The sequence below is a fragment of the Protomyctophum bolini genome, assembly GCF_963924005.1.
Source record: "Protomyctophum bolini genome assembly, chromosome: 19".
Taxonomy (NCBI): Eukaryota; Metazoa; Chordata; class Actinopteri; order Myctophiformes; family Myctophidae; genus Protomyctophum; species Protomyctophum bolini.
This window is the reverse complement of record NC_137880.1, coordinates 40590799-40618631: the sequence shown is the minus strand read 5'-3', so window position 1 is coordinate 40618631 and position 27833 is coordinate 40590799. Positions and strand designations below refer to the sequence as shown.

Below are 27833 nucleotides of genomic sequence, written 5' to 3'. Positions count from 1 at the left end.
TTGAGCCGAGTTCGCTTTTTTCTCTCACGCAAAAAAACTAATATCTGGCAACACTCTGGATCCCTCCAACTCCAACAACGCCACACACACACACACACACACGCTGAGAGTGTGTGAGCTGTATTATGTGAATGTAAGTGTGTGTGTATGTGTAATATTATGTGAGTGAGTGAGTGTGTGTGTGTGTGTGTGTGTGTGTGTGTGTGTGTGTGTGCGTGCGTTTCTAAGAAGGATTACACGTCGCTTCGTGGAGGAGGAGGAGGAGGAGGGATTGAAGCAGTTTTTCTGTCCAGAATAACCGTTAGAATCTTTTAGGAGATTTTTAGGATCTCCTTCCAGTCAGAACCGCATCTCTAGAACCTCAGGATGGAGGCTCTGAGCGGGTCTGAGGCACCAGAACCCCAGAACCAGCCCAGGACCAGAACACTGAGCTCCGAGCGGGTCTGAGGCACCAGGACTATAGGACACGGACAGGAGGCTTTCACCAGAACCGAACGTTCTTTATACCCGATCCGCTGATCACATCTAAGGCTCGACTCCGGTTTTGGGAGATCTGTAGCTGATCCGGATCCGGGGGGTTTTGGGTCCGGGACGCGGTCGTTCCCCGGGTGGAGGTGGACGGGACGGGACTGGACGGACCACCGGCCGGCCCGGGGGGGGGGGTCCGTGGGGGTCCGTGGGCCGTCTTATGTAGTGTAGTTTTAGTTGTTGTGGAACCATAGAACCACCATGTGGAGCAAAACTACGTCTGATCCGTTTGAAGATGGATTTAATAATATGGACTCTTACAAAACAGGTAACTGTCGGTCACACACACACACACACACACACACACACACACACACACACACACACACACACACACACACACACACACACACACACACACACGCGGATGATTATATCAGATCTACATAGTGTCTGGATGAATGCGGGGTCGTTATAAAGCAGCTAAGCGTCTGCATGATATGCTGTAGATCTGATCTACAGTGTGTGTGTGTGTGTGTGTGTGTGTGTGTGCATGTGTGTGTGGAGATTTGACTCCTATAACACAGATAACACCAAACATAACGGTTTACTTCATGTATTTAATATCAGATCTACATAGACATAGTGACTGGACGGGGGGTTAAAATGTTGCAGATGTGCTGTAGATCTGCTAGTAGCCTATAAACTCACATTACGGTATTTTATCAGATCTATAACTAGCTGGATGGACTCTTATATTAGACCAGTGTGGTGCCCAAACTTCTTCATGTCAATAAGGACCCCCCAAATTGACACTAATTAATCAGCCCCGCCCCCGCGGACCCCCGTTTGAGGAGATAGGCCAGGGACCCCCCCCTCCCCCCCAGGGACCCCCGACATAAGATAAGATTTATATATGCGGCTCATAGCAGTGATTAATTTCAAAGGACCCCCAGTTTGACCTGCATTAGTCTCATACGGACCCCCATTTAATGGCATTTATATCTCTGGGACCCCCAATTTATATTGTTTATTGTAGCCTAAAATCAATGTTAATTTAACTCTGAGAGTGTACAAATGGAACCAAATGTATACACTCTCAGAGTTACAGACCCATATTAAGGGTCCATTTGGTTCCTATAACTATCATTTAGCTGGGGACCCCCTGGAACTCCCTCAGGGGCCCCTGGAACTCCCTCAGGGACCCCTGGAACTCCCTCAGGGGCCCCTGGAACTCCCTCAGGGGCCCCTGGAACTCCCTCAGAGACCCCTGGGGGTCCCTCAGAGACCCCTGGAACTCCCTCAGAGACCCCTGGAACTCCCTCAGGGGCCCCTGGAACTCCCTCAGCGGCCCCTGGGGGTCCCCGGACCCCACCGTCTATATAGGACAGACCCTCTGCTGAGGTTTGGGGGTCTTGTTGTTGTGGCAAGATAACATTTAGTGACTAAAATATTATACAAAAGTAATAAAAGAGACTCAATTTTAGTCACTTTTATTAATTTTGTACAATATTTTTTAAGATGTTAAAAGTGATTTGGAGGGGCTGTGTGTGTGTGTGTGTGTGTGTGTGTGTGTGTGTGTGTGTGTGTGTGTGTGTGTGTGTGTGTGTGTGTGTGTGTGTGTGTGTGTGTGTGTGTGTGTGTGTGTGTGTGTGTGTGTGTGTGTGTGTCACACACACCGGGCACATGGTCAAATAGTATGCAAATAAATAATGTTTGAATAATTGTTGTGATTAAGCAACAACTCTGCTTGCCACACACGCACGCACACACACACACACACACACACACACACACACACACACACACTCACACTCACACACACACACACACACACACACACACACAGCCCTGATGCTGGCCTCAAAACGTCTAATGTTTCCCCCGAGTCACGGGCATAGCCCTTTGGATCAGTGGTTAAGATGTTGGCCTTTACACACGGCCCAGGGTTCGATTCCCGGCTGTTACATAATCATTTAATACAAGATATCAGGTGGTTAGCATGGCAGCTAGCTGACCGCTAGCACACACACACACACACACACACACACACACACACACACACACACACACCCCTAACATCAAGCTAACTGCTGTAAATCTGTTCTTTCTATAAGGAGATAAATATTGTCAATTTTTAAGACACATGTTTTCATTTGTCTTTGGGGGAACATAGTGTTGTGATTTATATTTATATTATACATAATGTTGTGATTTATATTTTAATGTTATCTGTTATCAGGAGAAATCTGCCTGTCTGTCTGTCTGTCTGTCTGTCTGTCTGTCTGTCTGTCTGTCTGTCTGTCTGTCTGTCTGTCTGTCTGTCTGTCTGTCTGTCTGTCTGCCTGCCTGCCTGCCTGCCTGCCTGCCTGCCTGTCTGTCTGTCTGTCTGTCTGTGTCCATATATGCTGAATCAGGGAGGTGGTCCAATCATATTGCTCGCTCTCTGTGGAATTTCCATGAAAATAATCGATATTTAGCTCTCTCTCTCTCTCTCTCTCTCTCTCTCTCTCTCTCTCTCTCTCTCTCTCTCTCTCTCTCTCTCTCTTGTTATGTAACAGATCTTTGAAGGTAGTTCTTCAGTGAGTCTCTATGTCTCTCTCTATCTCTCTCTCTCTCCAGTAGTTCTTCAGTGGTCTCTCTCTATCTCTCTCTCTCTCTCTCTCTCCAGTAGTTCAGTGATTCATATTTATATTATAATGTGACGACCGTATTCATCCATCAATATGTATTCTCCTGGAAAATGTCGCTCATGCATTTAGCTCACTGAAGGTTCTTGCGTGTGTGTGTGTGTGTGTGTGTGTGTGTGTGTGTGTGTGTGTGTGGTTGTGTGGTCTTAGCAGTTTACCAGTAAATGGATTATGCTCTGCTCTCTCTGACCTTTAAGGTCAGGTTCGCCAGGTCAACCCTTTGGTGACCTGGTTACCCCCCCCCCCCCACCCTGGGCTGACCTGGTTACCACCCACCCTGGGGTGTCCTTAGCTACCCACCCACCCTGGGGTGACCTGGTTACCACCCACCCTGGGTTGGTGGGTAGCTAAAGTATAACACTGCTTCAAACACCAACAGGGGTTAAATAACCTGTTTAGCCCAAAATGGGTTAAATAATCTGCACTTTGGCTATCCGTGTGTGCGGCCGGCACAATATATTTTAGTCTTAGTCATCATATCTTAGTTTTCATGTAGTTTCCATTTAGTTTTCGTCAGTGATAAAAGGTAGTCGACAAACATTTTTTCGTCGTAGTATTTTGTCTCTGATTTGGAATTTGGCTCATGGTCATTCGTGTGTGTGAGTGCGTGCCTGCGTGCGTGTGTGTGTGTGCGTGCGTTTATGCGTGCATGCATGCGTGAGTGTGTGTGTGAGTGTCTCGGTGACTCACACTGAATGTAGGACGAGAGCTAAATGACCCCCGTGTGTCGAAACGGATTAGCATCGTCTAGAAATAGACTCCACAGAGAAGAGGTTTCTACTAGGATGTAGAAACCTGTCACTGCCGTCTAGAAATAGACTCCACAGAGAAGTGACTATAGATATGTACCTTTACAAACACATTGGTGACTATAGATATGTTAGTAGACACCTTTACAAACACATTGGTGACTATAGATATGTTAGTAGACACCTTTACAAACACATTGGTGACTATAGATATGTTAGTAGACACCTTTACACACAAATTGTTCCATATGTTTCCCCTCTGTCCGATGTACGATCAATAACACCCCAAACAATAGGAGTTGGGAGGAGAAGGGCATTAGGACCCTTCGAGATATTAATGGGTCAAATAATATTATGGACTTCCAGGACATAGTTATAGAAGGTACGGGATTGATAGGCATTCTCTGTTCTTTTATTTCAGAATCAGATCTGCTTGTAGAGCCGATGGGGCAGGATTAAAGGACCATCCCAATTTTTACTTGTTTAAAAATGCCCCTAGACGATATTTATATGATCAAACTAAATGCCCAGAAATATGCCCCCTCTACAGGAACGGAGGCCTGGAATAGGGATATAGGGATATAGGAATAGGGATATAGGAATAGGGATATAGGAATAGGGATATAGCTGCTGAAGGGCGGGAAATAGATTGGGAGGTCACTTGGAACACATTGTATGTACCCAAAAAAATGATCATTTTGCCTTTTCACAAAAAAAGTAAACGGTGTGTGCATTTACTAAATAAATTCCCTGGCTGCTGATTGGTTCTCGAGTTAACGTGGATTACAGACAGACAAAGATTCCCATCTTGTGTAATGTGTGAAAATTTCATGTATTAAATGTGTATTGTGTGTGTGTGTGTGTGTGTGTGTGTGTGTGTGTGTGTCTCCAGGATCGTCAGGCTGGTCTCCAGGTGTGTGTGAGGCGTCGTGGCCCCTCCCCCCCTCGGCGTGGCCCCTCCCCACCCCTAGCAACGGTAACCGAGGGCGTCGCCACAGCGCCGCGTCAGACAGCGGAGACACGGGATTCGGAACTTCCTGTTCCGACAGCGTGGAAGGTAACGTCCTCTCTTCCGATTGGCTCCCTGTTTGTGTGTGTGTTGTTAAAGACCTCCATTCTGATCCGTTCCCCCCAACCCCAGGACCTTCCGTCCCCACCAACCCCAGGACCTTCTGTCCCCCCCAACCCCAGGACCTTCCGTCCCCCCCAACCCCAGGACCTTCCGTCCCCCCCAACCCCAGGACCTTCCGTCCCCCCCAACCCCAGGACCCTCCATCCCCCCCAACACCAGTCAGAGATGAAGACTAGTTAGTAGTGATGGAGTCAGAGATGAAGACTAGTTAGTAGTGATGGAGTCAGAGATGAAGACTAGTTAGTAGTGATGGAGTCAGACATGAAGACTAGTTAGTAGTGATGGAGTCAAACATGAAGACTAGTTAGTAGTGATGGAGTCAGACATGAAGACTAGTTAGTAGTGATGGAGTCAGACATGAAGACTAGTTAGTAGTGATGGAGTCAGACATGAAGACTAGTTAGTAGTGATGGAGTCAGAAATGAAGACTAGTTAGTAGTGATGGAGTCAGAAATGAAGACTAGTTAGTAGTGATGGAGTCAGAGATGAAGACTAGTTAGTAGTGATGGAGTCAGACATGAAGACTAGTTAGTAGTGATGGAGTCAGACATGAAGACTAGTTAGTAGTGATGGAGTCAGACATGAAGACTAGTTAGTAGTGATGGAGTCAGACATGAAGACTAGTTAGTAGTGATGGAGTCAGAGATGAAGACTAGTTAGTAGTGATGGAGTCAGAAATGAAGACTAGTTAGTAGTGATGGAGTCAGAGATGAAGACTAGTTAGTAGTGATGGAGTCAAACATGAAGACTAGTTAGTAGTGATGGAGTCAGACATGAAGACTAGTTAGTAGTGATGGAGTCAGACATGAAGACTAGTTAGTAGTGATGGAGTCAGACATGAAGACTAGTTAGTAGTGATGGAGTCAGAGATGAAGACTAGTTAGTAGTGATGGAGTCAGACATGAAGACTAGTTAGTAGTGATGGAGTCAGAGATGAAGACTAGTTAGTAGTGATGGAGTCAGACATGAAGACTAGTTAGTAGTGATGGAGTCAGACATGAAGACTAGTTAGTAGTGATGGAGTCAGAGATGAAGACTAGTTAGTAGTGATGGAGTCAGAGATGAAGACTAGTTAGTAGTGATGGAGTCAGACATGAAGACTAGTTAGTAGTGATGGAGTCAGAGATGAAGACTAGTTAGTAGTGATGGAGTCAGACATGAAGACTAGTTAGTAGTGATGGAGTCAGAGATGAAGACTAGTTAGTAGTGATGGAGTCAGAGATGAAGACTAGTTAGTAGTGATGGAGTCAGACATGAAGACTAGTTAGTAGTGATGGAGTCAGACATGAAGACTAGTTAGTAGTGATGGAGTCAGACATGAAGACTAGTTAGTAGTGATGGAGTCAGAGATGAAGACTAGTTAGTAGTGATGGAGTCAGAAATGAAGACTAGTTAGTAGTGATGGAGTCAGAGATGAAGACTAGTTAGTAGTGATGGAGTCAAACATGAAGACTAGTTAGTAGTGATGGAGTCAGACATGAAGACTAGTTAGTAGTGATGGAGTCAGACATGAAGACTAGTTAGTAGTGATGGAGTCAGACATGAAGACTAGTTAGTAGTGATGGAGTCAGACATGAAGACTAGTTAGTAGTGATGGAGTCAGAGATGAAGACTAGTTAGTAGTGATGGAGTCAGAGATGAAGACTAGTTAGTAGTGATGGAGTCAGACATGAAGACTAGTTAGTAGTGATGGAGTCAGACATGAAGACTAGTTAGTAGTGATGGAGTCAGACATGAAGACTAGTTAGTAGTGATGGAGTCAGACATGAAGACTAGTTAGTAGTGATGGAGTCAGACATGAAGACTAGTTAGTAGTGATGGAGTCAGAGATGAAGACTAGTTAGTAGTGATGGAGTCAGAGATGAAGACTAGTTAGTAGTGATGGAGTCAGACATGAAGACTAGTTAGTAGTGATGGAGTCAGACATGAAGACTAGTTAGTAGTGATGGAGTCAGACATGAAGACTAGTTAGTAGTGATGGAGTCAGAGATGAAGACTAGTTAGTAGTGATCAGTGGTGGAAAAAGTACAAAAATATTTTACTTAAGTAGAAGTACTGATTCTCTACTTGAAAATTACTTAAGTAAAAGTACAAAGTGCCCATTAAGAAAGTTACTTAAGTAAAAGTATAAAAGTACCTCAAATAAAATGTACTTAAGTACAAAAATTTACCCGGCGTAAAATGTACTTAAGTATAAAAGTAAAAATTACAAAGTACAAGTACAAAGTACAAAATACAATTTTTTTTCCCAAAATGAATACAAAGAAATGAATTTCCAAAATTGTCATCCTGTCAAAAGTGGCTTTATTCCAAAAAATTAAATAGCATACAAATACTGAAAATACTAACCCCCAACAGCATACATCAATAACATACAGGACCCCCAATAACATGCATAATTAACACAAGACCTCCATGTTGCGTTGCCAAACAGACCATGCAGAGGTTCAACCAGCACTGGGGCACCCAGTTCCCCATTGCTAGTTGAACCTCTGCATTGTTGTTTATGCAATGTGCAACTTTAATGCATTTGGGTTTGAACGAAACATGTCTCCGGACAAAGTGATCTCCGGACATCACTTTGAGAAACACTGATGTACTATAATCACATGGGGGGGACAAAAATAAATAAAACATTTTGAACCTGGGAGGCAGAGGTTCAACAACACTGGGGCACCCAGTTCCTCGGTGCTAGTTGAACCTCAGCCTCCCAGGTTCTGAAACACATGTTAAAGTAAATCCTCCTAGTGACCCAAGGGTCATCGATTCTCTGGACATCACTTTGAAAATCACTGCTGTATAATCACACATATGGCCCGGGGCATACAAGACCTCCATGTTGCGTTGCCAACCAGACCATGCAGAGGTTCAACCAGCACTGGGGCACCCAGTTCCCCATTGTTAGTTGAACCTCTGCATTCCTTGTTTATGAAATGTACAACTTTAATGCATATGGGTTTGAACGGAACATGTCTCTGGACAAAGCGATGTCCCCGAGAAACACTGCTGTACTATAATCACACATGGGAAATAAGAACAAAAATAAATAAAACATTTTGAACCTGGGAGGCAGAGATTCAACAATATGGCCGGGGCACACAAGACCTTCATGTTGCGTTGCCAAACAGACCATGCAGAGGTTCAACCAGCACTGGGGCACCCAGTTCCCCATTGCTAGTTGAACCTCTGCATTCCTTGTTTATGAAATGTGCAACTTTAATGCATTTGGGTTTGAATGGAACACTCCCAGTGACCCCTGAGGGTCCCCAACTCTCCGTATTAGGGAGAGGTAGGAAGAGGGATCTATTGGTCAGTCCAAGTCAGTCTGTCTGGCTAGGGTGGGAAGTACAGTATGTCTGTCTACAGAGGACAAGTAAGAGGAGATCTATCTCAGTCAATGGAAAGGCAGTAACTGTCTATCTAGGCCTAGGGAGTAAGAGATGATGTCCGTCTGTCTAAGGTGACTAAGAGATGTCTGTCTGTCTGTCTGGTGATGGAGAGGGAATGTCTGTCTAGTTGGGAGAGGGAATAAGAGAAGTCTGTCCATCTAGTTGGGAGAGGGAATAAGAAATGTTAGGTCTCTCTACGTAAAGAGGAGAGTGATAGAGGTTTAGTTAGCTATTAGCTTGCCATGATGCAACTCCAAATAATGGTGATTATATATATTTTTTGACCCCTTTTGTCTCATTACCCCATTATAATTTCTCCCTTTGCTCGTCACTGCTGCTGTACCCTGCTGGCTCACCTGCCCCAGCCTGAAGTATGCAGTGACAAATCAGTCCCTGTCAATCTTTTTTTAACATGGCAAATTAACTACACAATCCAAACCTCCCTAAAAATGTAATTTATGCTCTAAAGTATGCAAACTTGCTGTTTATCTGTCTACTGTTTATCTTCAACAGCAGTTGATTCTCAAAATTGTGAGAATCTAGCCGTGCTCTTCTTGGGCTGAAGATCAGTCCTGCGGTGCTGAACAGTCGTTCACAGGCTGCAGAGGCAGGTAGAGGTGTGTTGAGCTTAACGGACAACTTGCAGACAGCAGGGTATGACTTCAGTACAGCCATCTGATCTGCTGAAAGGGCCAGGTATCCCTCCAGTTGTATGGCGCTGCCTTGGTTTACATTAGAACTCGTAAGGTCAGCAAAGAAGTCTCCTTCATCAGATGACCTGGTTCTGGTGACATCTCCTGTCAGCGAAGGATCCTCCAGGTGCTCCTTGATGTAGTCCATCCCTGAAACACAGGGAAGGTGAAATACAATTAGTACAGCTGAAATACCAAAATAAATACAATTAATAAATATCTTGCCGTTCAGGCTCTGCCACATTATTCCTCCCTGCTCAGCACAATTAGACATGCAGTCATAAATTAACAACCAGGAATGCATACAGAATTAACACAGAAATAACACAATTAGGGGAGCTTAAATAAATACCCCTCCCAAATTAGTCAGCAAATTATGTCACATCAGCGTATGACATATGGGTCTTTCATAACACTGTGACTGTATACATCCACATACTATAATGCAGTGTTAACCTCTCGAGGGTATACTGCCTGAACTAACAGCGTAAACTACACATCACTATCATACATGTAAAAATGCATTATGTCCATGTGCTCACCCAGTCTGATTGTAGCATCATCTTTTGTCCATGTCGTTTTGAATTTGGGGACGAGAATTGTAGCGGCAATCAGTTCAGGATCTTTTGAGATGTCATCAAAGCGCTTCTTTATGCCAGCTAGCAAGGCGTCAGCCAATGGCCTGCAGTGCTTCAGCGGCAACTTGGCTTTCTCCACTTTGGAAGTCAGACAGGTAATGGTCGGAAGCAGCCATCCCATGTGCACATTTTTCTCTCCTTGCAAGATGTTGATGGCTTGAGCCATTGGGCTCATGATGGCGGCATACTCTGTCAGGAACGTGATGTCGACTGGACTGAACCTGTGTAAAAAAAATAACAGTTTTAATATAATGTATGTATAAGCATTATAATGAAATGCATCAATAACTTGGACCAGGGACCTCAGAAGAGAAGATGTGTTAAAATCAATCAATCATCATGCAAGAATAAATAAAATAAAATAGCAGATGTACAAGCTGGCAGCACAACACTTAGTGATACGCTGTGAGCTTGTAGATATGCTAATATTGAATAGCTTTTCAAAACACAAAATGCTTTCACAGTTTTAAAGAGTTAAACCTACATTGGAACGTTTAATTCAGTGCAGATAGCTCGCAGAGCCGGCTCCCCCCTTTTCTCCAATATCTTGAGCAGCCTCTCCACAGCCATGAACAGAGAGTTCCACCGGGTGGCAACTGGGCGCAACAACTGGATCGAGCAGGCCTCTTCCACAGCTTCAGCTGCTTTAGGCGATCTCCCACACTTATTCCACAGCCCTTGACACTTGCCGAATGCTGAGCGATACACTCTTTTGTATCCGTCGTTGGAAGTTGCTTTTTCAGCATCAGTTGTGGAGACCAAATTGAGTAGATGGCAAGCACAGCGTTGATGCTTTGGGAGCTCGAATTCAAAGCCATCATTCTCATCTAGGATATCTGCCACTTCAACGAACTCCACTTCTTCCTCCTCCTCCTCCTCTTCTTCCTCACCGTCGGGCTCTGGGTCACCACCGACGTTGTTGTTCATGTCCGGAGCCGCACTGTAAACCTGGAAAGCCTTTAGGAAGTTGGAACCGTTGTCTGTGGTGGTCCTCACAATTTTGTTCCGGATGCCATACTCTGAATGGATGTCGTCTAGTGCATTAGCCAAAACATCGAACGTGTGGGAACCTCTCAGTCGTCTACAGGCCAGGGCTGCTGAGCATCTCTCTAGGCTCTCAGGGTCAAACCAGTGGGCAGTCACACCAATAAAGCTCTTTCTTCTGGCTGACCAGCAGTCTGTGGTGGTGGCAACATGGTCCACGGCCTTCATTTTCTCAGTGACCGCCGTTTTCATTTTCTTGGCAGCATCGGCAATTCTTAAACGCAGGGTGGGCCTTGATATAATTTTTGCTTTAGGCTGAAGATCAGTGACAAACTCTTTGAAGGCTGGTTTTTCCACAATAGAGAATGGCTCTGTGGCTTCTGTGACATACTTCACAATTGCTCTTTCTATCGAGCTTTGAGACACTATGGAACTGGAATTGAGCATTGTGCTCTGTGTGAGGCTGGAAGCTGGTTCAGGAGCCCGGCGTTTCCTTTTCAATAATGTCAGCTCTTCATATTTCTTCAATTGACGTTCATGCCTCCTCTACATCAATGTGAAAAAGGGGAAAAGTTAGCTTAATAGGTTACTCAAGATATCAGTGAAAATCACTTCACAATGTCAATACATTTTGATATAGGATAAACAGTTGTTACCAATGATTAAAATGAAGATTGTGTTTAATAATTAGGGTCAAACTGTGTGTGTGTGTGTGTGTGTGTGTGTGTGTGTGTGTGTGTGTGTGTGTGTGTGAGTGTGTGTGAGTGAGTGAGTGACTATACTTGTGAGAACCAAATGTGCCCACAAGTATAGTATAATTTGAGAAATAGACATTGTGACTATTTGGCTGGTCATAGACATACATTTAGAACAGCTAAATCATGGAGTTGGTAACCAAGTGGAGTTGGACCCTTATTAAATCTTTAACTCTTGAGTTTATTCAAGAGAGTTAAATGATTGTTAAACATCTGCATTACTTAATTTACAATCTACACAATTAGAGAATGTAGAAGAATTGGTTGATCAATGTTTGCATGTTATCTCTCATAGTACCAACATCAATACTCAACACCTATTCTTTAGCTTTGGTTCTGAGAGGCTAAATGGCATCAAATGGCTCAAATGCCAAATAAATAATGGCTAATGGGGGGCCTTGCCCTTATTATGAAAAGGGTTGAAAACCCACTGATTTAGAAGATGAGTGTGCCAGGGGGTTGTTGCTTTGTAGATTTATGGTTAAAATGGCAATAAAACAATACATTCATAAAAATCACGATTTTAAAATGTTGATGTCCTCACAGGCATAGCCTACACACGACTAAGAAGTAAGAACACGCAACGTGTGTGTGTGTGTGTGTGTGTGTGTGTGTGTGGGGGGGGGGGGGTTCTGCTGCCCACGTTGGTTTGTTAATGTTGACAAATTCGTTTTATGGACAATATTTGTGTATGAATTACTGGCACAACATGACACTTACCTTAATGTGCACCTTGAGGTTTGAGGGCGAGTTATTGAACGCCAACAGTTCCTTATTGAGAGGTGCACACAACTTGCATTTCATTCTGTAGGAGGAATCTTCCTTCCGGATGAATGCAAACATTGGCGCTAGATAAGGCCACGGGTGTAATGCTATTTCGTCAGCTGAATCTTCACCACCAGCAGTAGAAGTTGTTGCACTACTGGTACTGACTTGACTGGCACTGACTTCGTCTGTATCCGAGGAGTCCATGAGTCCACGTCGGAGTGATCTATTCCTTCTGCTAAGACTGTGTCTCGGTCATCCATGTTGAATGCGTGTGACAGTGTGTGCGTCTTGCCGTCTTCAAAGCAGGCCAGCCTGGCCAGGCAGCAGAACACAACTCCGCCCCCCCTATTATCTGAGAGTGGAGCGCAATCAGCGCAGCCCTGTTCAATTCTCAACTGCGCATTCCTCCAGTAAGACAAATATAAGCTTTTATTATTTAATTTGTAGCGAGTAACGAGGTGTCCGATTTTAAATATAGCGCATTAAAAGTACGATTTTTTCCTTGTAAATGTAACGAAGTAAAAGTAAAAATTCAGCAAAAGAAAAGTAGTCAATAAAAGTACAAATTCTCCAAATTTGTACTTAAGTACAGTAACGAAGTAATTGTACTTCGTTATTTTCCACCACTGGTAGTGATGGAGTCAGAAATGAAGACTAGTTAGTAGTGATGGAGTCAGAGATGAAGACTAGTTAGTAGTGATGGAGTCAGAGATGAAGACTAGTTAGTAGTGATGGAGTCAGACATGAAGACTAGTTAGTAGTGATGGAGTCAGAGATGAAGACTAGTTAGTAGTGATGGAGTCAGACATGAAGACTAGTTAGTAGTGATGGAGTCAGACATGAAGACTAGTTAGTAGTGATGGAGTCAGGGATGAAGACTAGTTAGTAGTGATGGAGTCAAACATGAAGACTAGTTAGTAGTGATGGAGTCAGACATGAAGACTAGTTAGTAGTGATGGAGTCAGACATGAAGACTAGTTAGTAGTGATGGAGTCAGACATGAAGACTAGTTAGTAGTGATGGAGTCAGAGATGAAGACTAGTTAGTAGTGATGGAGTCAGACATGAAGACTAGTTAGTAGTGATGGAGTCAGAGATGAAGACTAGTTAGTAGTGATGGAGTCAGACATGAAGACTAGTTAGTAGTGATGGAGTCAGACATGAAGACTAGTTAGTAGTGATGGAGTCAGAGATGAAGACTAGTTAGTAGTGATGGAGTCAGAGATGAAGACTAGTTAGTAGTGATGGAGTCAGACATGAAGACTAGTTAGTAGTGATGGAGTCAGAGATGAAGACTAGTTAGTAGTGATGGAGTCAGACATGAAGACTAGTTAGTAGTGATGGAGTCAGAGATGAAGACTAGTTAGTAGTGATGGAGTCAGAAATGAAGACTAGTTAGTAGTGATGGAGTCAGACATGAAGACTAGTTAGTAGTGATGGAGTCAGAGATGAAGACTAGTTAGTAGTGATGGAGTCAGAAATGAAGACTAGTTAGTAGTGATGGAGTCAGACATGAAGACTAGTTAGTAGTGATGGAGTCAGACATGAAGACTAGTTAGTAGTGATGGAGTCAGAGATGAAGACTAGTTAGTAGTGATGGAGTCAGAAATGAAGACTAGTTAGTAGTGATGGAGTCAGAAATGAAGACTAGTTAGTAGTGATGGAGTCAAACATGAAGACTAGTTAGTAGTGATGGAGTCAGAGATGAAGACTAGTTAGTAGTGATGGAGTCAGACATGAAGACTAGTTAGTAGTGATGGAGTCAGAAATGAAGACTAGTTAGTAGTGATGGAGTCAGAAATGAAGACTAGTTAGTAGTGATGGAGTCAGACATGAAGACTAGTTAGTAGTGATGGAGTCAGAGATGAAGACTAGTTAGTAGTGATGGAGTCAGACATGAAGACTAGTTAGTAGTGATGGAGTCAGAGATGAAGACTAGTTAGTAGTGATGGAGTCAGACATGAAGACTAGTTAGTAGTGATGGAGTCAGAAATGAAGACTAGTTAGTAGTGATGGAGTCAGAAATGAAGACTAGTTAGTAGTGATGGAGTCAGACATGAAGACTAGTTAGTAGTGATGGAGTCAGACATGAAGACTAGTTAGTAGTGATGCAGTCAGAAATGAAGACTAGTTAGTAGTGATGGAGTCAGAGATGAAGACTAGTTAGTAGTGATGGAGTCAGAAATGAAGACTAGTTAGTAGTGATGGAGTCAGAAATGAAGACTAGTTAGTAGTGATGGAGTCAGACATGAAGACTAGTTAGTAGTGATGGAGTCAGAGATGAAGACTAGTTAGTAGTGATGCAGTCAGAAATGAAGACTAGTTAGTAGTGATGGAGTCAGAGATGAAGACTAGTTAGTAGTGATGGAGTCAGACATGAAGACTAGTTAGTAGTGATGGAGTCAGGGATGAAGACTAGTTAGTAGTGATGGAGTCAGAAATGAAGACTAGTTAGTAGTGATGGAGTCAGACATGAAGACTAGTTAGTAGTGATGGAGTCAGACATGAAGACTAGTTAGTAGTGATGGAGTCAGAAATGAAGACTAGTTAGTAGTGATGGAGTCAGACATGAAGACTAGTTAGTAGTGATGGAGTCAGAAATGAAGACTAGTTAGTAGTGATGGAGTCAGACATGAAGACTAGTTAGTAGTGATGGAGTCAGACATGAAGACTAGTTAGTAGTGATGGAGTCAGAGATGAAGACTAGTTAGTAGTGATGGAGTCAGAAATGAAGACTAGTTAGTAGTGATGGAGTCAGAGATGAAGACTAGTTTGTAGTGATGGAGTCAGAGATGAAGACTAGTTAGTAGTGATGGAGTCAGAAATGAAGACTAGTTAGTAGTGATGGAGTCAGAGATGAAGACTAGTTAGTAGTGATGGAGTCAGACATGAAGACTAGTTAGTAGTGATGGAGTCAGAAATGAAGACTAGTTAGTAGTGATGGAGTCAGACATGAAGACTAGTTAGTAGTGATGGAGTCAGAGATGAAGACTAGTTAGTAGTGATGGAGTCAGAAATGAAGACTAGTTAGTAGTGATGGAGTCAGAGATGAAGACTAGTTAGTAGTGATGGAGTCAGAGATGAAGACTAGTTAGTAGTGATGGAGTCAGAGATGAAGACTAGTTAGTAGTGATGGAGTCAGAAATGAAGACTAGTTAGTGGTCACATGGTCACATGGTCGTGAGGTGGAAGAGAAAAGGTTGTCGGTTTGAATCTGAGGCTTTTAGACAAAGAAAGGTTGCTGTGTGTGTGTGTGTGTGTGTGTGTGTGTGTGTGTGTGTGTGTGTGTGTGTGTGCTGGTCAAATGGCCAAGTAACTGTGGGTGACCCATCCTTCAATGAGCCAAGATTCCCTCTCGAGACAAAGCTTATGATTCTTCTCTCTGTGTGTGTGTGTGTGTGTGTGTGTGTGTGTGTGTGTGTGTGTGTGTGCTGGTTGGGTCAGGGTGTGTGTGTTGGATTTGACAGCAGCCGGAAATTATGCGTAAACGCCTGCTGAGTGGGAAGAAAAACTACTTTCTGGCCTTTAGTAACACTAAAAAACAAACAAATACTGATTATTTTGCACAGCATTGACACTTTAATGCCACGAGTGGCGCGCTACGAGCTTGTAGGTCTGCTATTGTTGAAAAATGGAAGAGCCACTGACACAGAAACATAGCTTTTTCAGAAAACTGTCAGGATGTAGAAGAACATTTATAGAATCTGATCTCAGGTCAGAATGGGTGAAAGGCTATAAACCCCTGGATAACGTAGTTATTTAACACGGTTTTCTACGGTTGTGGCGCGCTGCGTGTTAACATGAAACTCTGCCCCCAAATCCACCTCTGTTCTGTTCACTGTTTCATCAATTTGGCTCGTGTGTGTGTGTGTGTGTGTGCACCAAAACGGCACCCTTAAGTTCACTAGAGTTTAACAAGGTCTACCCCCCCCCCTCCAGGCACTAGTTACATACCTCTCTCTCTCTCTCTCTCTCTCTCTCTCTCTCTCTCTGTGTGCTTCCTCGGTGTCTCTCTCCCATCAGGTTGTAATTAGTGTGTGAGGAGGAAGTCGCTCGTTAAGACCCCCGCCCCCCCAGACAGGATGTCTCTGTCCGTCCACCAATGAGGGACCCCCTGTCTCTGGACCAATGAGGGACCAGGGTTAATTAATTTAGTCATAACTAAAACTAGCTGAAACACTAAGACTAAAATAACTAGAAGAAAGACCAACGTTATAGAACAGTTCTTCAGATGTGGGTCGACGGCCAATTACAGATAATTCTGGGGGTCCTTGTTATGAAAATATGTGGCACAGTCGGTAGTGCTGTCGCTTCACAGCTAAAAGGTCCTGGGTTCGATTCCCGCTCGGGACGCTGTGGGTGCTGGCGGCGTGTTTCCTCCTCCGCGTCATCAGTGCCCATACCCGAAGGCGGGGTTGGCGAAAGTTTCTGTGTGGAGTTTTCATGTTCTCCCCGTGTCCTCTAGGGTAGGTACCCTCACATGTTCTCCCCGTGTCCCCTAGGGTAGGTACCCTCACAAAAAACATGCAGTAATCCTGGTCTCTAAACTGCCTCCCCCTGGCCAGCCGGGGCGCCTGATGGAGGGGAAAGGAACTGGTTGGAATAACGTGTTCCTTCCACGCGCTACGTCCAACCAGGGAAACTCCCCCCTGTCAGGTGTAAAGGAGCAACTTGGACACTCAAGCATGAAGGGAGCATGAGTTAAGTCCGTTGCTCTCCCCAGGTTGGCGGAGGGTGTGTAGAGCCCAGGATCACAGTAGATGATTGACACAGGGGTGAAAAATGGGTTACAAAATCTTGGGATCAAAAATATATTTAAAAAAATGTGGATTTTCTGAAAACTGTCATGATTTAGAATAACGTTGTAGAATCGTCCTCATGTCTAAATGGGTTAATCTAATCCGATCTCATTTAATTTAATCTAATTGAAATCTTCAGAGTGGAATAATTTATGGAAACGAGCTCTTCATAATCTGATTCTGGCACTTTGGCTTCTGTGAACCCCACCCCCCCCCCCCCCCAAATCCCCCCCCCCCCCCCCGCGCACACACACACACACACACACACACACACACACACACACACACACACACACACACACACACACACACACACACACACACACACACACCCTCGCTAAGCAGTCCCAGCTGTGAGGCCTGTGCCACTCTGTGCCGACACACACACACACACACACACACACTGCCCTGTAACAAAGACCTGTGTGTGTGTGTGTGTGTGTGTGTGTGTGTGTGTGTGTGTGTGTGTGTGTGTTTGTGTGCGTGCGTGCGACATTGAAACAAGCCCCCCATGCAACGTTTGTTCAGTGGGGGTTGGAATGACTTGAGTAGTGGGTGGAGACAGACAGACAGACAGACAGACAGACAGACAGACAGACAGACAGACCCCTCAGGTCAGCTGACAAGCTATACTGCTGACTGACCCCAAATGCAAGACGAGAGGTGACCGGACTCCTTTTGAAGCTCACTGTTTCTCTGTGTATATATATTGGACAGAGCCTGATCACGTAAACTGTTTCTCTGTGTATATATATTGGACAGAGCCTGGTCATGTAAACTGTTTCTCTGTGTATATATATTGGACAGAGCCTGATCATGTAAACTGTTTCTCTGTGTATATATATTGGACAGAGCCTGGTCATGTAAACTGTTTCTCTGTGTATATATATTGGACAGAGCCTGATCATGTAAACTGTTTCTCTGTGTATATATATTGGACAGAGCCTGGTCATGTAAACTGTTTCTCTGTGTATATATATTCGACAGAGCCTGATCATGTAAACTGTTTCTCTGTGTATATATATTCGACAGAGCCTGATCATGTAAACTGTTTCTCTGTGTATATATATTGGACAGAGCCTGATCATGTAAACTGTTTCTCTGTGTATATATATTGGACAGAGCCTGATCATGTAAACTGTTTCTCTGTGTATATATATTGGACAGAGCCTGGTCATGTAAACTGTTTCTCTGTGTATATATATTGGACAGAGCCTGATCATGTAAACTGTTTCTCTGTGTATATATATTGGACAGAGCCTGATCATGTAAACTGTTTCTCTGTGTATATATATTGGACAGAGCCTGATCATGTAAACTGTTTCTCTGTGTATATATATTGGACAGAGCCTGGTCATGTAAACTGTTTCTCTGTGTATATATATTGGACAGAGCCTGATCATGTAAACTGTTTCTCTGTGTATATATATTGGACAGAGCCTGATCATGTAAACTGTTTCTCTGTGTATATATATTGGACAGAGCCTGATCATGTAAACTGTTTCTCTGTGTATATATATTGGACAGAGCCTGATCATGTAAACTGTTTCTCTGTGTATATATATTGGACAGAGCCTGATCATGTAAACTGTTTCTCTGTGTGTATATATATTGGACAGAGCCTGATCATGTAAACTGTTTCTCTGTGTATATATATTGGACAGAGCCTGATCATGTAAACTGTTTCTCTGTGTATATATATTGGACAGAGCCTGATCATGTAAACTGTTTCTCTGTGTATATATATTGGACAGAGCCTGGTCATGTAAACTGTTTCTCTGTGTATATATATTGGACAGAGCCTGATCATGTGAACTGTTTCTCTGTGTATATATATTGGACAGAGCCTGGTCATGTAAACTGTTTCTCTGTGTATATATATTGGACAGAGCCTGATCATGTAAACTGTTTCTCTGTGTATATACTTTATATACTGTATATACTGTATATTCGACAGTGCCTGATCATGTAAATGTCATACTGCCTTTAGCTCTATTTATTCTGTTTCTATACATATTGTTGCACGTTTGTTATGTTTGCATGTAGCCTACATTTACACTCTGGAGACCATTGTTCGTATACAGAGACAGATAGTGAAAGGGAGAGGGAGAGAGAGAGGGAGAGACAGACAGACAGACAGACAGACAGACAGAAAGAGAGAGAGGCAGACAGACAGACAGAAGTAGGGCATCATCATCTCTGTGTCCTCAATGTGTGAACATGCATGTTAACATGCAGCCCTCTAGTGTGTGTGTTTGTGTGTGTGCGCGTGTGTGCGCACACACGCGTGTGTAATGTGCATGTACACGCATGTTAACTGCAGCACAGCCGTCTAGTGTGTGTATGTCATGTGTCTGTGCGCACACACACACACACACACACACACACACACACACACACACACACACACACACACAGCCTTCTTTCTCTGTGTGTGTGTGTGTGTGTGTGTGTGTGTGTGTGTGACCTATATTGATGTCTACTGTTATATGTGCCTGGAATCATTTTTCTAATTTGTGTTCTGTGCATTCACACAGACTGGGTCACACACACAGTCACACACGCACACGCATATGCACACACACACACGAACAAGCACATGCACACACACACACACACACACACACACACACACACACACACACACACACACACACACACACACACACACACACACACACACACACACACACACACACACACACCCATCTTGAATCAGCAGACATGATTTCCAGTATTTCAGCCTCTCAGCCAGATAGGGTTGAAGTGGTTGAAGTGGTTAATGTATGTTTTCTTATAAAAATTAAAATCTCCAAAGTAACCAAAGTTTTCAAAGTATTGTAGTGGTAGTAAAAGTACACGTTGCGGCTCTGAGATGTAGTGGAGTAGAAGTAAAAGTACTGTAAATTGAAAATACAATTTTGAGGTATTTGTACAGTACCTAAGTAAAATTACTTAGTTACTTTCCACCACTGAGTTTTAAAGGCCCTTATTTACTGAATTAAATGGATAAACAGATAAATGCGACCAAATTTGACTGATGGACTGCCATTGTTTTTTTTGTTTTGTGAAAGCAGGGAATCATAGCTTCAAATTGACACATTGGTTGTTCAGTTTGACCCTCCAGTTGTGGAGATATGGCTTATAGAGTAATATCTGGCAGAGAAACAGCGAGTTGAGAAAACAGGCATGAAAAAGGTTCACTTCTGTGGTCTCTAACATTACACCTAGTTACATGTTTAAGCATTCATTTCATATTTACATGTCTTCTGTGGTCTCTAACATTACACCTAGCTACATGTTTAAGCATTTATTTCATATCTACATGTCTTCTGTGGTCTCTAACATTACACCTAGCTACATGTTTAAGCATTTATTTCATACATGTCTTCTGTGGTCTCTAACATTACACCTAGCTACATGTTTAAGCATTTATTTCATATCTACATGTCTTCTGTGGTCTCTAACATTACACCTAGCTACATGTTTAAGCATTTATTTCATACATGTCTTCTGTGGTCTCTAACATTACACCTATAGCTACATGTTTAAGCATTTATTTCATACATGTCTTCTGTGGTCTCTAACATTACACCTAGCTACATGTTTAAGCATTTATTTCATATTCACATGTCTTCTGTGGTCTCTAACATTACACCTAGCTACATGTTTAAGCATTTATTTCATATTTACATGTCTTCTGTGGTCTCTAACATTACACCTATAGCTACATGTTTAAGCATTTATTTCATATTCACATGTCTTCTGTGGTCTCTAACATTACACCTAGCTACATGTTTAAGCATTTATTTCATATTTACATGTCTTCTGTGGTCTCTAACATTACACCTATAGCTACATGTTTAAGCATTTCTCTCTCTCTCTCTCTCTCTCTCTCTCTCTCTCTCTCTCTCTCTCTCTCTCTCTCTCTCCCTATAAAAGAGTGACACAGTTTCCAGAGACCACTAGGGGGAAGCCCTGAGTCCCACGTGCACAATCCTGCTGTTCCTAAAACTGTGTGTGTGTGTGTGTGTGTGTGTGTGTGTGTGTGTGTGTGTGTGTGTGTGCATTTGTGTCTGTGTGTGTGTGTGTGTGGCCTAGAAAAACAGTAGGAACTACCCATCCACCCTGAGGAACTATTTTAATTAGATTCTCTTTTTGGACACAGACAGACAGACAGACATTGTTCCAACCAGTTCCTTTCCCCTCCATCAGGCTGGCCAGGGGGAGGCAGTTTAGAGACCAGGATTACTACATGTTTTTTGTGAGGGTACCTACCTTAGGGGACACGGGGAGAACATGTGAGGGTACCTACCTTAGGGGACACAGGGAGAACATGTGAGGGTACCTATACCCTAGGGGACACGGGGAGAACATGTGAGGGTACCTACCTTAGGGGACACGGGGAGAACATGTGAGGGTACCTACCCTAGGGGACACGGGGAGAACATGACCCCATAGTTCGGGTGGGTCATGTCGTGTCATTTCTGTGCGCTCAGCTGTGTAATTCGCTGCAGAGCAGAGCGCTGTATACATGCTCCACTTTCTTGTTGCTGTGCCAGAAAATGTCCCACTTTCCTCCACTGTCTGTCTGTCTGTCTGTCTGTCTGTCTGTCTGTCTGTCTGTCTGTCTGTCTGTCTGTCTGTCTGTCTGTCTGCCTGCAATATCTGGTGCTGACACCTTTGTTTGTAATTTTTATGCCTAAAAAACGTGACATTGGGACATTCCTATCAAAAACTCTGTACACGTGTGTGTCTGTCTGTGTGTGTGTGTGTGTGTGTGTGTGTGTCTGTGTGTGTGTGTGTGTGTGTGTGTGTGTGTCTGTGTGTGTGTGTGTGTTAAGGGTGTGGTGGTACAGGGGACCCCACCCATTCTGGTCTGATCTCATTAGAGGGGTGAGAAGAGAATTTGGGGGGGGGGGGGGGGTGCTGTCAATTATGCTTTCAAGGGAATTGAAGGGTGTGTGTGTGTGTGTGTGTGTGTGTGTGTGTGTGTGTGTGTGTGTGTGTGTGTGTGTGTGTCCTAACCTTGACAACCCCTCATTACTGGGGCGGAGAGCAGCAGATGGTACGCACACGCACACGCACACGCACACACGCACACGCACACGCACACACATAAACTAGCTAGCCTAGCCACCCAGTCTGCAGCTCTCAGAGATCATGAGGCGTTCCGTGATGCTGGTTTGAAGCACGGCTATAGAAACCAATCGGATTGCCTCCTCGAAACGACCCGATGTATAACACCACGACACAAACATGTGCAACGAGTAAGACGCGCAAACGCGGGAAGCGAACGCAGCTCGTACATATTTGGGTTTTGGACGTATAGCTGCTTTGGGGACTCCTTATATGGTTATGGCTGAGTCATGGTGACGTAACAGCGTTACAGACACTTGCATCAATCACAAACAAATCACTCAGCTCCATATATGGGCACAAAAGCGGGACAGACACACACACAGACAGACACACAGACAGACAGACATGATCTGCTAGGTCTCATAGTAAGTGCTCACTGCGTTCGCAATAATATTATTAATACACTGGTGTTTTTACATCAGGATGGGCCTGGACAGATGGACATTAGATATGAGAGGGAGAGAGAGAGAGAGAGAGAGAGAGAGAAAACATGGAAAATGAAAGCAAACACAGGTGGACAATATAGTGTGGTGTCAAGATAATAGTCAGATTGAGTGTGTTTGTTCATGCCCCCCCCCCCCCCCTCTCTCTCTCTCTCTCTCTGTCTCTGTCTCTCTCTCTCTCTCTCTCTCTCTCTCTCTCTCTGCGGATTAGAAGGAAACATGGACACACACACACACACACACACACACACACAAGCTATTTACACACATGCGAGCACATGTGTGTAAATATATATCACACAAGTTTGACTGACCATCTGCCTTCCTGCCAGCCCCCCACTCAAGAGAGTGTGTGTGTGTGTGTGTGTGTGTGTGTGTGTGTGTGTGCGCACAACATCTGTGACCTGATCATGTTGACACAGCGATAATGTTTGATGTTCTTTCTAGTTCAGTCTGGCACGCACGCACGCACGCATGCATGTGCACGCACGCATGCATGCGCACGCACACGCGCACACACACATTATATAATAGCAACAGATTATGCCTCCCGGTTTTGGGACGGTTTTGGTAACGGAAGGCTTTTCAGAGTAAAGGACCAGATGGAGGCAGTGGTGTAGAATAGCAGATCTACAAACTCACAATGACTTTGTGAGCTTGTAGATCCGGGTCTTAAAGGGTTAAGTACATTTTGATGCTGTTACTTTTACTTGTAACGAAGTACTTCCATTGGTACTTTTACTAAAGTAAAACAATTGAGGAAACAAGATCGCCGTTTGACGCGTTTAACACTTTCTTTCGCCAGGGGAATGTTTGAGGGCCGTTAGCCCCTCCGATAAAGAGCTATAGTCCATCCATCTTCAACCGCTTATCCGTAGTCGGGTCGCGGGGGGCAACAGCTCCACCAGAGTGCTCCAGACTTCCCTCTCCAGAGCAACATCAGTGACTTCATCCTGGGGGATTCCGAGACGTTCCAAGGCCAGTGAGTCCATGTGTTTCCATGAGGAAACACATGGACTCACTGTGGCCTGCATCTCCACATCGTTTCTAGGTGAAAACAAGGTTAGGTGCTAACATGTAGCTTCTCTTCACTTCTCTTCTCTTCCAGACCAGTCCAGCTCCAGCACGGGGCCCCCGTCCTCGCATCGCCCCGTGGCGGGGGGGTCCCCGGGGGGTCCCTGCTGCTCCATGAGGCTGGCCGGGGGGTCCCCGGGGGTCCCCACCGCCCACATCATGCCCTGCCCCTCCCTCTCCTCCTCCACCTCCTCCCCCGGATTGGCCAACAACAACAACAACAACAGGCTGGGCGGGGCCATCGTTGGGCACGCCCCCTTCTGGGGCGGTTCCTGCCAGCTGCTGCCCAATCAGCCGTCTGTGAGCCAAGCCACGCCCACGCTGTCGCCGCTGGACATGAGGGACCCCCGGCCCGTCCGCAGGTGGTCCTCGCTGACCAGGTAACCCCCCCCCCCCAATCTGACCCCCATCTGACCCCAATCTGACCCCAATCTGACCCCCATCTGACCCCCATCTGAGAGGACCACTATAGTTCCACACTCACTCCAGAGGGCCACTATAGTTCCATACTCACTCCAGAGAGCCACTATAGTTCCACACTCACTCCAGAGGGCCACTATAGTTCCACACTCACTCCAGAGGGCCACTATAGTTCCACACTCACTCCAGAGGGCCACTATAGTTCCACGCTCACTGCAGAGGGCCACTATAGTTCCACACTCACTCCAGAGGGCCACTGTAGTTCCACACTCACTCCAGAGGACCACTATAGTTCCACACTAACTCCAGAGAGCCACTATAGTTCCACACTCACTCCAGAGGACCACTATAGTTCCACACTCACTCCAGAGGGCCACTATAGTTCCACACTCACTCCAGAGGGTCACTATAGTTCCACACTCACTCCAGAGGGTCACTATAGTTCCACACTCACTCCAGAGAGCCACTATAGTTCCACACTCACTCCAGAGGGCCACTATAGTTCCACACTCACTGCAGAGGGCCACTATAGTTCCACACTCACTCCAGAGGGCCGCTATAGTTCCACACTCACTGCAGAGGGCCACTATAGTTCCACACTCACTGCAGAGGGCCACTATAGTTCCACACTCACTCCAGAGGGCCGCTATAGTTCCACACTCACTCCAGAGGGCCACTATAGTTCCACACTCACTCCAGAGGGCCACTATAGTTCCACACTCACTCCTAAACAAACCACAGACATACAGGCTGTCAACGCACCGCGTCATGGCGTGTTGACAGCTTACAGATCTGATATTTTAGCCACATGGAATGAGGAATGGTTTTAATCCATTGGCAAATCACCAATAAGTATGTTTTTAAGTGGTGCAACCACTTCCTTAAGTGACTATGTGTGTGGCTGGGTGGGTGGCTGGCTGGGTGCCTGTGCGCAACCTAACACACACACAAACACACATGCACATATTAACTGTATATATGGTAGGGTAGGGTAGGTGTCCCAGTACAGTACAGTACAGTACAGTACAGTACAGTACAGTACAGTACAGTACAGTACAGTACAGTACAGTACAGTACAGTAGAGCGACCCCCACACGGTAACTCTGTCATTTCTCAACCGTTTCGGACGCGGGACGGCTCGCCGGAATCGGGCCGGCACCCTGGGTGCGTTCCTGTGGAACTCCCCCCGGGTGTAAGGATGGAGAGGGTTCTTGGTCACAAGCGCGGAAAGTGCTGACCTTTGGTCTTGGATGTTCTTCAGTTTTGGGAGCAAATTAAGAATGCTTAAATTGCAAGGTTAGTTTTAGAATCTCAATACAGACTAGGTTGACAATTAATAATCGGACGGAGATTGGTGCTGGCAAGATGCCTTATAAAAGGAGGGAATGACGTCACAACATCCCTGACACCGGGGACCCCCACACGGAGTTCACACAGGTGTGATTTTTTTGATCTGGGTACATTTGCAGTAATTCTCTCTCTCTCTCTCTGTCTCTGTCTCTGTCTCTGTCTCTGTCTCTGTCTCTCTGTCTCTGTCTCTGTCTCTGTCTCTGTCTCTGTCTCTGTCTCTGTCTCTCTCTCTCTCTCTCTCTCTCTCTCTCTCTCTCTCTCCAGGCTGTCAGCGGGCGGTGCAGAGAAGCCATCCAGTAGGGCGGCGCCAGCGTCCCGGTTCAGCGGGGGGGGAGGGGGAGGGGCCCTGTACGGGTTCACTCTCGGCTCACAAAACCAGCACCACGGCTCGCTGGACCGCGGTCTGCTCTACGGATACGGCAGAGGCCACGCCCCCGACTCCTCCTCTGGCTCCTCCCCCTCTCTGTCGCTGCTGCCCGAGCCGCTAGGCTACGACCCTCCGCTACGACACCGCTACGAGCATCGCACCTCCGGAGGTGAGGATTGGTCGACTGCAATGGGAAGTTCATTCCATAGTTTAGATTGGGAGTGAGTCTGTAGTTCTGACTGCAATGGGAAGTTCATTCCATAGTTTAGATTGGGAGTGAGTCTGTAGTTCTGACTGCAATGGGAAGTTCATTCCATAGTTTAGATTGGGAGTGAGTCTGTAGTTCTGACTGCAATGGGAAGTTCATTCCATAGTTTAGATTGGGAGTGAGTCGTTAGTTCTGACTGTAATGTGAAGTCCGTTCCATAGTTTAGATCGGGAGTGAGTCTGTAGTTCTGACTGTAATGGGAAGTCCATTCCATAGTTTAGATTGGGAGTGAGTCTGTAGTTCTGTCTGCAGTGGGAAGTTCATTCCGTAGTTTAGATTGGGAGTGAGTCTGTAGTTCTGACTGCAATGGGAGGTTCATTCCATAGTTTAGATCGGGAGTGAGTCTGTAGTTCTGACTGTAATGGGAAGTTCATTCCATAGTTTAGATTGGGAGTGAGTCTGTGGTTCTGACTGTAATGTGAAGTCCATTCCGTAGTTTAGATCGGGAGTGAGTCTGTAGTTCTGACTGTAATGGGAAGTCCATTCCATAGTTTAGATTGGGAGTGAGTCTGTAGTTCTGACTGCAGTGGGAAGTTCATTCCGTAGTTTAGATTGGGAGTGAGGCTGTAGTTCTGACTGTAATGTGAAGTTCATTCCGTAGTTTAGACCAAGTGGTTCCGTAACGTTTTCATGTCAAGGACCCCCAAACTGTGTGTCTTAATTAACCAGTGTCCTCTCGTCCTATCAGGAGCCAGCACGGGAGCAGACTCCTCCTCCCTGTCCTCGGCGGTCTCCTCCCCTCTGAAGCCGTCCAGTTTGGACCTGAACTACGGAGCTCTCCCCGAGTCCCGGCTGGTCCCCGGGGGCCCCGGGCCTGTCCCCGGGACCCCCTCCTCTGTGGGGGGGTCCCCCATCCAGGTAGAGTTAAAGGGGGTCCCTGGGATGCTTAAACATGTAGCTATAGGTGTAATGTTAGAGACCACAGAAGACATGTAAATATGAAATAAATGCTTAAACATGTAGCTATAGGTGTAATGTTAGAGACCACAGAAGACATGTAAATATGAAATAAATGTTTAAACATGTAGCTATAGGTGTAATGTTAGAGACCACAGAAGACATGTAAATATGAAATAAATGCATAAACATGTAGCTAGGTGTAATGTTAGAATCCACAGAAGACATGTAAATATGAAATAAATGCTTAAACATGTAGCTAGGTGTAATGTTAGAATCCACAGAAGACATGTAAATATGAAATAAATGCTTAAACATGTAGCTATAGGTGTAATGTTAGAGACCACAGAAGACATGTAAATATGAAATAAATGCTTAAACATGTAGCTATAGGTGTAATGTTAGAGACCACAGAAGACATGTAAATATGAAATAAATGCTTAAACATGTAGCTAGGTGTAATGTTAGAATCCACAGAAGACATGTAAATATGAAATAAATGCTTAAACATGTAGCTATAGGTGTAATGTTAGAATCCACAGAAGACATGTAAATATGAAATAAATGCTTAAACATGTAGCTAGGTGTAAAGTTAGAGACCACAGAAGACATGTAAATATGAAATAAATGCTTAAACATGTAGCTAGGTGTAATGTTAGAGTCCTCAGAAGTGAACCTTTTTTTTCAAGCCTGTTTTCTCAACTCGCTGTTTCTCTGCCAGACATTACTCTATGAGCCATATCTCCAAAACCGGTGGGTCAAACTGAACAACCAATATGTCAATTTGAAGCTGTGATTCCCTGCTTTCA

General features: G+C 44.7%; 1 protein-coding gene across 2 annotated transcripts in view; it reads left to right on the top strand.

Moving 5' to 3' along the window:
* Positions 1-27833, top strand: part of cep85l (centrosomal protein 85L) — a 49495-nt gene that overhangs the window by 5517 nt on the left and 16145 nt on the right. The window contains exons 1-5 of one of the 2 annotated variants that reach the window (XM_080791152.1): positions 259-796; positions 4800-4964; positions 23757-24102; positions 25757-26028; positions 26816-26985. In XM_080791152.1, coding sequence (XP_080647278.1) covers positions 730-796; positions 4800-4964; positions 23757-24102; positions 25757-26028; positions 26816-26985 — 1020 coding nt within the window. In that variant the 5' untranslated portion in view covers positions 259-729. Of the gene's footprint in view, positions 1-258; positions 797-4799; positions 4965-23756; positions 24103-25756; positions 26029-26815; positions 26986-27833 lie in introns of those variants that run through there. The other variant, XM_080791153.1, reaches the window with a different exon arrangement.